The 14,514-nt window shown below is 45.5% G+C and overlaps 1 protein-coding gene across 1 annotated transcript in view; it reads right to left on the bottom strand.

Annotated features, from left to right (window-relative positions):
* The window catches only part of LOC146351261 (galactose-3-O-sulfotransferase 2-like), a 22,834-nt gene extending 8,320 nt beyond the window's left edge, over positions 1-14,514 (bottom strand). The window contains exon 1 of the mRNA XM_084846955.1: positions 14,375-14,514. Within this exon, the coding sequence (XP_084703081.1) occupies positions 14,375-14,403 (29 nt within the window). The 5' untranslated portion in view covers positions 14,404-14,514. The remainder of the gene's footprint in view (positions 1-14,374) is intronic.

Genomic DNA, 14,514 nt, shown 5'->3' with positions numbered 1-14,514 from the left:
CAGCTCCCATCAACCCCACCCAGCATGGCCAATGGTCAGGAATGCTGGGAGCTGTCATTCAAAACATCTGGAGGACACCAGGTTGGGGAAGGTTGGTTTATACAATCAAGATTCAGAGATAGCTGTCTTATGAAAAGAGCCCCTATTTGCATTAACCAGGAAGTTTCTAGGGTGTTTCTGGCCATCACACCCACTCTTACTGTCTTGGGTCACTCACTGTGTTTATCTATGGACAATGTGTCTCACCCACTAGAGATAACAACCCCACTATCTTTTAAAAAACTAATTTTAGGATGAGAGAAAAGTGAGCCTCAGAGGTGGCAAAGAGTGGTAGCTGGTAGGAGGTATTGTTGGAGAAGCAATGACACTGGCAGGGCTCTGCCAGCACAAAGGAGAACGCTGGGAAGAACTGGCGGCATGATGGAGAAGGAGTGCACTTATTTGGAATCCTATATTTACCCAGATATTGGTCCCACCCAGGTCTGGCCCAAGACATTTTGCTGCCTGAAACGGAGCAACAAATGGCACCTGCTGTCAAGTCAAGAAGGCCCAGTGCAGCATAGTGGTTAGAGTGTTGGGCTGGGACTTGGGAGACAGAGGTTCTAGTCCTCACTCAGCCGTGAAGGTCACTTGGGTGACTTTGAGCTAATCACTGATTCTCAGCCTAACCTACCTCACAGTGTTGTTGTGAGGTTGGAATGGAGAGGAGGAGTACCAGGTAAGCCACCCTGGGTTCCTTGCAAGAGGAAAAAAGGGCAGATAACTGTATATAACTGTAATATAATTGTAATAATACATATAAATAAAAAGGTGCATAGTACCCAAGGCTAGCCAAGTTATTTTGGCACTCGAGGCAAAAAAAGTCCACAAGCACCTCTCTCCTCAGTGGTGGTGGTGTAGTAACACCTGAAACCGGATGCCTGAGGTGGCCACCTCACTCTTCCTAATGGTAGTACTAGCCCTGGACTCCCACATCCAACAATAGCATAATGTTACACCAGTAAAAGAGCTGGTATGTTAAAACTAGGGCAGAGCCAAATGCTCTACAATGAACCTGCTGGACCTGAAAGGGCACGTTTGGGAGTAGATGGTAAGTTTCAGGTAATCTCCTTCTTCCTCACCTTTCCCTGCCTCTTCTTTGCTGCTTGTGTTGTGGTCTTGGTGGCCATTGCAACTGCACTCCCCTCCACTGCCCAGGCCCATTTTTGCCTCTCTTGTTGAATAACATGACACCAGCATAAGGAGAGGAAGCAGTACCCTCACTCTGATTTGGCTTTGGACATCATCATGACAATATCATGAGGCCAAATCTGAATGGAGACAATCGTTTCTGTCTTCACACCTAATTGGCATCCATCACAGAACCAAATCTGACTGGATACATGGCACTGTCATAAAGCCCAATAAGAGTGACGGCAATGCTTCCTGCCCTCATTCTGTCATGGGTGGGGGTAGGAAATGGTGCCAAGAAGCAGTGGGGACTGTACAGTTATCTGCTGTCAGTAAACTGGGTGAATGTTTAGTCCCTGTTCTTAGCTGCTCGTCTGTCAATGAAAGGAAGGGGGTCTTCTTTGTAGCCTGCAAACAGGGTAGTTAATTTTGGAGAGGACATTTCAACTCAGCCCTACTTAAAATGCTCCTACTAGAGTCAATGGAGAGCCCAAAATGATTGCCCTCACCTCCTCCCTCTCCACTCCTACATCCACAGTGGAGAAAAGATTCTAACTCCTCAGTCAATCATGGCACACTGTCAGGGGAATATAAACTCCAACCAGGAAGCACAGATCTCATATAATAGGTCATGTGGCACGTAGCTAGGCTGGTGGAATGCAGCCCTGCAGCCAGCCTCCTTGAGCCTTTCTACGCTAGGCTTTTATTGTGCGCTTGTTATTGCTCACTCATGGTAGTTTACAGGCTCTTTACATGACACTGTCATCCTCCAGGACATATCCTGTGCTTTGCAACCATTATCGTGGGGTTTTTTACAGCAAGGAAAGTGCAGTATTTTTCTGAATTGCGTTACATTTAAAACATGTAACTGCACAATTCTGCTATACCACAGTGCCATCTAGTGGCTGTATAATGAAACATATAGAAAGGCAGAAAAAGAAAACCCCTGGAAAGGAGCCAGTCTTAACCCTGCAAACAATCTGGAAGCAGAAGTCCTGCTAAAGGTTTGGGATAAAACCGTCATGTAGAAATGCTCTTTGTTAGGTGGCCGGACACAATTTTAGGTGGGGCATTGGGGGGGGGAAGCATACAGACAGACAGCCCCCCCTCCCCCCGCATTAACTGGTGGAGAGGATGTGAGGGCCAGGCCAGGGGAAGGGAAAGGGGGTGACCTTCCCCTTCACTCCTCCTCCATGCAGAGAGTGTGTTAACTTACATAATGGGCTATGTAAAGGTCAAGTTAACAGAACAGTTAGTATGAACACCAGGAATTAAATGGCTGGCATATTTTTTGTTTCATAAGAAAAGGATGTTCAGAATACAGTGAACAAGGGGATACTAAAGGGTTTCTGCCCAGAAACCTAAAAAGGTCTCATCCTGAGCTGTACATGTTGGGAAAATCAGAAATTAGGTCTGAATTACAGTCTAGGTGTAACCCAGCCAGGTAACCGTAGTGTGCACAGCAGTGTTTCTATTTCTCTAGGGCTGTTTTCATCCTTTGCCATGAAGCACTCAAGAAAAAGAAGAGAAAACAGCCGCTATGACTGTGGCTATAGTGAGTTCTTTAAAAGAGTAAAGGGTAACTTAGGGTAGACGTTTTTCAGATCATTTTAAGCTCTTTATTTCACCCTTTAGCAATAAGCACCTAATCCTGCTCTACTCATCATAATAACCGCAGAATAAACAAACTCTTACATCCTACTGCAGGCAAACAAACATGCTCTTCAAGGCTCATGTTACTATACAGGCTGATTTCGTCAGGATCACTTAAGTCAGGGCTCTCCAACCTTTTTGGACACATGGGAGCATCTGGGAATTTGAGATACTGCTGTCGGCACCACCACAAAATGCCTGATCAGTAGGTCACTGCTTGGCATTAACCTTTCACATCTGTGGATCTTAGGCTGCGTCTTATTCAGCAAAAACCTTTGCTTCGTGTCCATTGGACAACACAACGTCTCTTTAATAAGGAATGGTATAATTCAGCTAATTGCTGGCAGTGCAACACAGCTAATGCTTCTGTTAAACATATGTTTTGGACTGTCCAGTAGTTGCTTCTTTTGCAGGGTGGGAGGAGGTTATTACATAGAAAAAAATTGTGCTGGAGCAGTCTTTAATATTCACTGATGTACACACTCTTTTAAATTATTTATTATTTATTATGTAGTGGTGAGAGTGACGGACTGGGAGCCGGGAGATCCGGGTTCTAGTCCCCACTTGGCCATGGAAGCTCACTGGGTGACTTTGGGCCAGTCACAGACTCTCAGCCCAACCTACCTCACAGGGTTGTTGTTGTGAGGATACAACGGTGAGGAGGAGGATAATGTAAGCCGCCTTGAGTTCCTTGCGAGAGGGAGAAAGGCGGGGTATAAATGCAATAAATAAATAAATAAATAAATAAATATTTACCTTCATGGAAATTAACAAGTGGGTCCTCTGCACCGTTTTGACACTTAAAAGACTAATACATTGGAAGGATAAACACTCACCTCATATAATGTAATGGATTGAGGACTTTACAACACTTTCAATATTTGAACGGGTGGCATATAGAACCTATCTACACCGTTGATTTGAAGCAGAGGGAGAGCACATCAGGGTCATTTGCGACAGATGACGCCGTGGCAAATCTGCAGCCAACCATGGCTTCCCTCTTGAAAAGGTGCATTTTCAGAAAGTCCTTTTACTCCATTGTTTTTCTTAAATGCGGCTCCGGAGTGGTTCTGTGGCAGTGTGCTCCGTCTCCCCACATTAAATCCTGGGTGTGCCTCTGTGACTGGCAAGTGACCTGGTCAAGGGGTGGGGCCGCCTCCTTCTCCTTCTCCCTCCCCTTCCCTCTTTTTTCCCATTTGAAATAGGGCTGCTTTCACAATAAGTATTCTCCCTTTCCCACTCATAATAGCAGGAACGCTTTTTCATTCACAATAGTGGAGTAGTTGGCTTATATGTAGCACACAATAAAGAATACACAGAGCTGAAGGAGAAAGGCCAGCCAGTAGCAGGAGTCTGCAGCCCCAGTATTTTGCAGTTGCGTTACTGCGATACACCTACAACTTTGCAGTGGCGCAAGACACCTACAACTAAGGAATACCCAGAAGGGAAGGAGAGAGGGCGGCCAAACACAGTATTTCACACAACTTCATAGTAACGGTACACCTACAACTTTGCAGTTGCATGATACACCTACAACTAAGAAATTCCCAGAATAGAAGGGGAAAGGGCAGCCAGTACAGCAAGAAAGCATGGACAGGGCTGGGACAAGCCTCCCTAATCACGGAATCGCGCAGGGTCACCCCTTCAGAGTAACACAGCAGTTTGTTTTTTTCCATTCACAGATAGCAGTGGCTGATTAATTCATGTCTCACCTTCAGAATAATCCCATGCGTGTGATTTTCCTGTGTGTTTGTGGGGAAGAGGAGGAGGCTTAGTTCAGGTCGGGGATGTGGAGGCAGTAGCAGCAGCACCTGCTGACTCCAGACTGCTAGCAGAGGGAGGCAATTCCAGCCCTTTCCCTCTGCGCAGGACCTAGGTGCCTTCTGTCTGCCTGCCCATCTGTCTGTCCCTGGGCTTCAGTAGTGCTGGATCACGGTGGGTGTGAGGGGGAGAAGTGTGGGGTAAACTACCTGATGTTGCTAATCTTTTCCATTAAATTTCCCTGAGCAGTGGGGCATGGAGAGGGGTGGGAGCAAGCCTCTCTCATTGGATGAGCAGCATCTATGGGGCTGAGGATGTTCACTTCTACTATTGGGACTCTGCCCATCCAACCACAAAGTAAGGTGGATCAAAGTGCAGTTGACCTGTGAAAAGTGGGTTTCAAGGTAGTGTTTACTCTGCATTTTTTGCTTCTTGTGCCTGATTGGCCCAAAGCCGATTTCATGAAAATCTGGATAATACCTGGAAGCGCTTCTCCTTCTGTTTTCATGTAGACGACCCCATAGATGTCACCTCCAAATGGATACTGATTTGGATATTTGGTCCACTTTTGTTGCAGCCCATGTATAATTGCTAGAAGGTTGTATGCATTTCATACACATCCATGTATGTATATTTTTAAAATGGGGGAAAAATAAAAAATGAATATATAAAAATTCAGGTGCCCGTGGGCTGGGCACCTGCGGGTGCCATGGCACCCATGGGTGCCTCGTTGGGGACCCCTGACCTAAGCATTACTTAATTACTTAAGTAATTATAGGGTGATTGTGATCATGAAAAACTATCCTTAGTCAGGGAAAGTCTTGAGTGAGCAGACTTTGAGGGCTCTTCCAGATGAGGCTTTCTTTAGTTGTGCACTTGCCCTGCCTTATTCACTGAATTTTTCAGAAGGTACTATTCTTAAATTGCTCCTGATCTTAAAAGAAGCTGTCATTCTTTAAACAGAGGCTTTAAATGTCATTGTCTGTCATGTCACAAATTAAAACAATACTTTTCCAAAAGGGGGGGGGGATGAAGCAGAGCTCGGGGTGTGTGTGTGTGTGTGTGCACCCATTGCCTCACCCTGGCTATAGAACTGCCATGGTGCTACATCAACTGCTGCTCTATTGGGTCCTCTTACCTTTAGGAACAACTTGGGGGTGGGAGCACAAACAGCTTCAGTGGGCAGGGGGGAGAAGAAAGTCCCTGTGTGTACATTGCCTTTAGGATCTGCTGTATAGGTAGAGAGATTGACTGTAGGACAAAGCAGGCCTCAGCACAACTGTCCCTTATTTATCACACACAGCACTGCAGAACTTGGCAGAACCTCCACCTACTGCTGCTACTCCCAACTCTACAGGAGCTGACAAGGTTCAAGACAATGACTAAGCCACAGGACCCCCCCCCCCCCAATACATAGCAGGATCCAAGTTAATACAGGCCAGCGCCGGCTGCTATTTTATAAATCCCCTAATCAAGTTACCTAACCACCTTCTAAGTAAGCATGTATGGGAATCAGGCAGGACCTTGAGGTGTTTTTAAGAACATTCTCTGTACAGCTTTGCTAAACGAAACTACTGTGACCAGTTTGGAAACATCAGTTCTCAATTTCTCCGTCCTGTGGAGAAATATTTCATGGAAGGTTCTTAGGCCATGTCGGTTGTTGTCAACACCCACAAATTCAACACAGGAGGAAGGGGCACAGTGCAGTGTGGAATTAGATTTCTCTAGTTAAGAACAGCATGGTGAAGGGCAACCCAGTGCATTCATTATTCTGACAACATAATATCATGTGCTTTCATTAATTTTGGTTTTGCAAACGTACAGCAAAACATCCAGAAGTCTGCACTAGTTCAGCAACTTGGGACGCTTCATATATATTATCTCAGTCATACTTAATAGCCTTCTCAGTTAGACCACAGCTATCCCCGTTTTACAGATGGGCAGGGCTGAGGAGGCTGAGAAATAGTGGTTTTCCAAGGTTGAGGTGAGATTTGAAACAGGATGTGCCTGGCTTACTGCTTTTAGCCACTACGCCAGTGGGTTTCACTCTAGGAACTGGAGGACTGGTTAATGAGAGTGTTCAAGGAGTACTCAGCAAGAAAATCAGTAATGGCAGAGAAGCTTCCCTGAAAAATAGTTTACCCACCATTTACTGATACATGAGCTCCTCAGAGGACAAATACACCTTGCTCTGAACTGAATGTAGATTGTGGGCTCACCCCTTATGCTTCAGGCTCTCTGGGTTGTTGTTTTTAGTTGCTTGCATGGGTCATTCTATTGCTTCTTCTACAGTTGTTAATATTTTTACATGTAAAAATTTGCGCCCAAAAAAATAGGAAGGTGGCTTAATAACTGACACAAGGGCCAACTAATCAGCACTGCTGTAAGAAGTGGCTTCATGATGAACACAAGGCCTGGCCAATCAGCATGGTGCAAATCTGCAAAGAGGAAAAACAGGTTTCTCCTGAGTCTAATATGGAAGCGAAGGTGATATGTGAGGGCTGCTGAGCAAAACACCCTCACTGGGCCCCCTCTCTCTACATGAGTCTACCTTTTCACTGCCATTATCACCCGCTGCTCTTGCTCCTCATCCTCTTTCTCATCATTGGTACTACTTGCTTACTTCAAAGGCAGAGAGCCAGTGAGCAAGTCGGCAGTGGCATCTGCTGTTCCTTCACCTCACCATGTCTGTTGTCTGGGCCAAAGCAAGAGGCCGGTGAACAAGCAGGTTGTAATGGTGAAGAGGAAGAGCAACTCCTGGGGGCTCTTATCAGTGGGCCCCTGCTGGGGCGTAGGTCCTTGGCAGGTGCCCAACCATGCTTACCCTTAACGCCAGCCCTGACCATCACATCACACTGGGGCTGCGTGTCTAGATCTTGCCGTTGACCTTGCCACTGGAGCAATGACACCCCTCTTCCGTTCAGTTACTGTGGTTATGATAAACCCAGCAGTTAGGGAAGGGAAGGGTGGTAGTGTGACGAGATTGATGGTGTCCTGCATCGAGAGAAGGGAAGGCACCAACACATGAAATGAAAAAGCCAGGAGACCTCAAAGGTGCACTAAGAACAGTATGGGAAGGCACTGTGAGTCATAAGACTCTCTTTCAGGGGCACCTCTTAAACTATACTGTTTATAACAAACCTTCAAGGGGAGAACAGCTATGGTGTGTGTGTGCGTGCATGCGTATGCCTGTGCCTGTGTCTTGGGTCTGTCTGCCTGGAATGAAAGGGTCTAGTAATATGGCAGGCATTCTTGGACATGACCAGCTCAGACAGTAAGGCTATTGGTCCATGGGCACCCTGATTGACTATTGTGCTGCATTCCTGGGGCGGGGGACAGTGCATGCCCAACCTCTTCCCCTGAAAGGCTGTAGTCCAGAACTGAACCTGTGACTTCATATATACTATGGCTCCATATGGGCTGTTTCAGTGTAGGATGGGAGCTTAGAATGCCATGGGCATAGACTACAGAAGCCCACCATGGGCCTTCCTTCTATGTCTGTGTGGTTATTTTGTATAGTAGAAGGGCTTGGGTTGTTGCCTGCTGTCTTTCCCTTTTTTTCTGTCTGAAACTATTACTGCCAGCAGGACTCCCAAAGGTGTGCTGTGCCTTATAGTAGCCCATTCACAGCTCCCCAGGGTGTGATTCAACCTGCCATCTCCAGTGCTCCATTGTATTGCTGTTTGCCCTCCTGAGCCAATGGGCAGCTCATGGTGTTACTGGTGCTGTAGCTTCCTTTCTTCTTTGTGGATGTGGCCACCACCCCTCTCTTTTACAAAATACTGTGGGGAGAGAGAGCACTGCAAACGTGTGTATAGTGTTATGGACTTTGCCTGCACAGGAGCATTGTTTTTGCCATGGGACTCAAACCCTTCACTTGGGAAGCCTCTGGCGGTTTTCCTGCAGGCCTCCTTTCCATAGTATCATGTGCAGGGGGAGGCTGTATGGACTCTTTCTGGTTGGCCGGTGGTACATTGTGTGTGGAGGGTGTGAGTGTGGGCATACTGGGCTGGGTAATTATGTGGAGTCATTTGGCTGTCACCATGCATTCTTGAGTGCCTTACGTGTCTGGCCAAAGTGGATGTATTGTTGGTGCACAGTGCCATAACCTCCCACTCAGTACTGAAAGGGCTCACATAAAGCCATAGTATATATATGAAGTCACAAGTTCAGTCCCTAACTACAGCACACACACACACACACACACTCCCTGAGGAATGCAGTACAATAGTCAATCAGAGTGAATGGCACATGGACCAACAGCCTTACTTAGGTAACTGACCTGTTCATGTCTCAGGATGTCCTAAGCAGTGGAATTGCCAGAGATGTTGTAAGAGTTTATGTCAGTATTACTAGGTTAGCTTTTGTTTTGACAGCTATTGTTATGCTGTTGACTCTACTGCTGCTGGAGCATAGGGTTCCAGCCATGTTATGTCCATCTTTAGTTCTGAAGCAGGGGCTATCTGGTATCCCAGGACCTTAGGATTGTACTGGGAATAATCTTTACTGCTGTAGCAGCCTTCAGCATGTGTGATTCAGCTTAAGTTTGCATTATTACATTCCCCACCATCACCTCCAGCAGGGATCTTGCTCCTTTAACAGCTGTATGGGTGACAGAAATTCAAAAGGTAGTACATCGCTATTACAACCAACCTCTCATGAAGTCCAATATCTGGCAGAAATTCTCCAAGGCAAAGCAAGTAGCCTATTACACATAAGTTGCCTCTCTAAAGAAAAAGAAGACACCAAGCTATCTAAGCTATTGTATACCTCAACTGACCACAACAAGAACACCCTGAAACCATCCAGCACCACTTAATTTATCCAGCCACACACTGAGCCAGGTAGAAGAGTCTGTTCGTTCATGGGGCCTGTCTTTTTGCCCCACTAAATCCACACACATGATACAATTCTTTGGTGACCTAGAGGCTTTTTTCCACAATCTACACCTCAAGGAATACTTCCACCAAGACACCAGTTAGTGCACCAACACACAATTACCATCTTCTCAGCACAATGCACTGGACACACAACAAACATCCTCCCAAAACTACAGGAAGAAGAATTCTGCATGGAATCTTCCAGACTGGATTCGGTTTTTACATAGAGTGCTTCTGTTGCCAAACACAAGCTGAGGTAATCAGCAAACAACATCATTTACCACACAATCTCTGCCTTGCAGAACATGATGACATTCACAGCCTCAGAAATAATACTGAACACTGTAATTAAAGAGGCTGATAAAGGAGGAGCTGTCGTCATCATGAACAAGTTGGAGGCTGAGAGGCAATTCTCCAACATTACATTTTACAGGCTCCTATCCTCAGATCATACTGAGGAATACCAGAAGGAACTATACAACCTGCTGAAAGAGTTTCCTACAGATATGCAGTACCAAATCTAGATGAACATACCTCAGGAGCCTTGATAAGGCATCTTCTATCTGCTACCCCAAATACACAAACCAGACAACCCAGGGCGCCCCATTGTTTCGGGCATTGGCACTACAACAGTTGGAGTGTCTGGCTATATGGACTTTTCTCAGACCATATGCCACCAATACTCCAAGCCACATAAGGGATACCCCTGAGGAAATGTCAATCCAGTGGCAATCCCTCAGGAAACACCATCCTAGCTACCATAGATGTTGAGGCCCTTTACACCAATATCCCCCATAAAGATGGACTACGAGCCATCAAGAAGATCATTTCACATGGGGCTACAGCACCTAGCCACCAAACTCCGCTGCTTTGTACTCACCCACAATTCAGCTTTGGAAAGAACATATTTCTTCATCAATGGTACTGTCGTTGGCACTTGCTTGGCCTCACAGAATGCCAACACCTTCATGGCCGACTTTGAACAATGCTTTCTCAGCTCCTGTCCCCAAAAGCCTTTTCTCTACCTGATATTCATTGATGACAGTTTTATTATCTAGACTCCTAGATGGGGCCCTGATGAATTTCCACCAGGACTTCAATAACCTCCGCCCCACCATCAACCTGAGCTTAGAACAGTCCATGCAAGAGGTTCACAGTTTCTGGATACGATACATAGTAGACATATAAACACCATTATATTGGAAACCTACAGACACATACCTACATGCTTCCAGCTTCCACGCATCACAAAATCCATTGTTTACAGCCAAGCCCTATGATACAGGGCCCTGTTCAGATTCATCAGACAGTCTCACAGAAGGATCTAAATCAGGCAATTCTCAGACTACAGCACCCACCCAATCAAGTGAAAAAACAGATCAACAGTGCCAGGCTGGTACACAGGAACAATCTTCTACAGGACAGACCCAGAAGAGAAAACACCACTTGTGGTCACCTATAGTTCCCAGCTAAGACCAAACATATCATCAGTGTTCTACAACCCATCCTGGACAATTACATTTCCCTCTCACAGGCCTTGGGCGATAGGCCTGTACTTGCTTACAGACAGCCACCCATCCTAAAAAGGATACTCACCAGCAACGATAGGCCTTGCAACAGAGATACAGACACAGGAACCAGAACCTATGGCAGACACAGATGTCAACTCTGTGCCCATATCTACTGTAACAACACTATTACAGGACCTAATAATGCCATTCACAACATCAGATGTTCATACACCTGCTCATGCCATCATATATATTCCAACATCTGCCAGCAATGCCCTACTGTATTCTGCATAGGCAAACAGGCCAGTCTCTTCACAAAATAGCAAAGGGGGACATAAATCTGACATCAAGAATGGCAATGTTCAGGAACCAGTGGGAGACATTCCCAGGACACTCTGTCAAAGACCTTAAGCTGGCCATTTTTGAACAAAGGAATTAAAAAAAACAGCTACCAATGTGAAATTGCTGAAGGAGTATTCATCAAGAGATTCAAAATCATTTCCTGTGGTTTGAATAAGGACAAAGGGTTAAAAAAAATCACACAACATATGCTAATCATCTCTCCATTGCAATGAGGTCTGTGTTGTCACACAACAAAGTTTTGTGAATGGCAACCGTTAAGGTAATTTCTTCTTTTTGCATTTCAAATCCCTCTAACAACACAATCTACATCCCCATCCCACCCCCAGCATGTATATATCAGTCTGCCAATTCAAAGTTAATACTTCGTGCATCTGATGAAGTAGTCAGCGTCCACAAAAGTTTATGCCAGAATGAATGTGTTAGTCTTTCTCACAAGGCTCTTTGTTGTTTTCGCTGCAACAGATTAACATGGTTACCCCTCTGGAAATTTTAGGGATGTACGAAATTGGCCTTACCTGGCTCTGCTGGGTTCCACTGGGGGGGGGAGGCACTCCGTCCCTCCCCCCGGAATCCTGACCGGCCGGTTCCGCTCCGTGGGGATTCTGCGGAGCCGTCAGCTGGCTCCGCCAGCAGCCGGACATCCGGCCGCTGGCTACCAGGGACGCAAATGGCGGCGGCCGTAGCCTTTACATAGCCTATCACGTCTTTTTTTTTTAACACTGGAAATGGCGGCGGCAGCAGCTGGTCAGAAGACCAGCCGCCGCCCGGAAGATCCGCCCCAGGTAAGTCTCGTCCCAGGGGGGATCCGCGGTGGGGCAGGGATGTGGCAGGCCGTTCCACCACGGAGTTCGGGGGGCCGAATGCACTGGCCTCACCGAGATCCGTGGCAGAATTCTCTGCCATCCCTAGAAATTATCCCTATTACAGAGCATCACAATGCAGGGAATAGCTCCCTCTTTGAATTTGTGCCTGTTGTGCAGCTGTTGAAGTACAAGATCCTTGCCAAGAAAAAAAAAAACGGTATGTGTGAAGGGCGGCAATCCTAGCTTTCAAATGGCAAAAACGAAACTATGGCTATGAGCTGAAATACAGGTAATGGAGTGGACGCTGATCTCATCCTATGCTACTTGGCTTCAGCTAACTGGGTATATCAGTCTTGGATGAGAATAGATGAATGCCATCACTATACAGCAAAGCAGAAGAGCACAGGGCAAGCCCATAGTTCTCAGTGTCTGCCTCCTGCCCAGATAGCCTGTTAATCTTCTGGTTTATAATGAAAACCTCCTTGACACATTAATTATTGCACTTGGTGCCAGTGAAAACAAGTTTATTGCAGGTTAGGCAGATACAGTTTAGTCCGGCGCCAGAGATTCTGCTAAGCTGAGAAGGGTCAGAAATTATTGCCTAGACTGAATGTTGCACAGGGCTCACACTGCAGTAGAACCTTTTCTTACAAAGTATTAGGGCTTCGGAGAGTTTCAACGTGGAGTGGCTGCCTGTAAGAGCTTTGTGATGTGACCAGTGTGGCCAGTTTCTCCCATTCTCATTGAACTAAATAATGTAGCTACTACTAAGTTGGGCATAGATGGGTGCCTGGCAAATTGGTCCAGAGTCTCAAAAAAATACAAGTGGAAAGCCGAGTTAAGGAGATCAAGCAAATGCAGAGTACTGAGCAACAATAATTTATCACAACAAAGTTAGTGGTATGTACAGATTTTTCCTTTAAAAAAAGTATAAATACAAGAGATAATAGAATGTGAATTCCCAAGTAAAATATACATACAGGAGGGATTTGGCACTGCTGAACTTCTAATACCCAAATCTCAGTTATAAAAAGAAATAAAAAGCCTGGCTTTCTAAATTTACAATAGACCCCCCCAGGTAGACCTGTTTGAATATGAGCACATGTAATTATCTCTTGACATTTCTCTGAAGCCATACTTAGATGAAGGGTTTTGTTTTCTGGCATCTCCCTCAAGCCATTTGAGGTTCAGTACAGAGGAACCAAAATTCTCGAGAACCAATAAAACCTCAGCATCTTTGACAGATCTATGCCATTGCCTATGCATTGATATCTGTGGCTGAAGTATACATGACTGACAGTGCTGTCCTATGCATGTGTACTCAGAAGTAAGCCCAGTTGAGTTCAATGGGACTTATTCCTCAGTAAATGTGTATAGGACTGCAGCCTGATAGAAGAAAATGGAAAGGCAAATTGCAGAAATCATGAGTTAGCAGTGATGAGGTCGTCTGCTGTGTCCTATGTCATATAAAATATATATTTAGTGGGAGAATCACATTCTCTTGTATGAAACACATCACCATCCCCTCTATAGCCCAGTGGGGGGCAAAACCCCAATCTTGTGTGGCCTGCTTTATTATATAGTAGAGCCACCGTGGTCCGATGTGTTTTATCTTTACAAAGCAAGAATGCATATTCAAGATCTCTTTACAATTATGGTATAACGAATCCTGAATCTGTGTCTCACTTAAAAATATAAAAAGTACCTTGCTGGATCAGATTAAGCCCAGGTGTGTGTGTGTGTGTGTGTGTGTGTGTAAAAGTATAAGTAAGAATCACAGTAACCAGAAGGCATTGGGTGATAGTCCATCAGAAACGGCAATCTGCCTTCTCTTCCCATCCTTGCTCTAGTCTGTGCCAGTGGGAACCATAGAAGTCCAACAGGTCCTAAATGACTCTGATGAAGGCAAGGTTTAATCAAAAGGAGGGTTCACTGTGCATGTTAAAACATGTAATGGGAGAAATAGTTCTATCACCAACATCCTAATAGGCCTTCTTCCTACACACCCTTCAATTCTCCGCTTATTTTGTAGTGAGAATTGCTCTGAAATATCCCTGGGGCTGACTTTCCCCCCTTCCACAAACATGTCTGTCTTTCTTGCATCTTAGCTCTGAGTTTCTGTACACCACCGGCAACATGATGGCAGTTTGTGTTACAGACGCATGGGGGGAATTTACTTGTCACCCATTGCAAGGCTTTTTTTGCAGGAATAAAATAAAGTTGAAGCACTTACTTCATCCAGTGTCTTTTGAGTTTGCTCATGGTTTGGTTTACGAAGCACAGAAAAGGGGCCTACTCCACTGAAATCAGCCCAAGCTGCTCTGAGATAGGGAAACGTATAAAGCAAATATGTTTTTCCTTTCTACTCAGAGA

This window comes from Heloderma suspectum, chromosome 3 (genome assembly GCF_057233095.1).
Source record: "Heloderma suspectum isolate Gila_16-S chromosome 3, 16-S_ref, whole genome shotgun sequence".
NCBI lineage: Eukaryota > Metazoa > Chordata > Lepidosauria > Squamata > Helodermatidae > Heloderma > Heloderma suspectum.
This window is presented reverse-complemented; position numbering and strand designations above follow the sequence as displayed.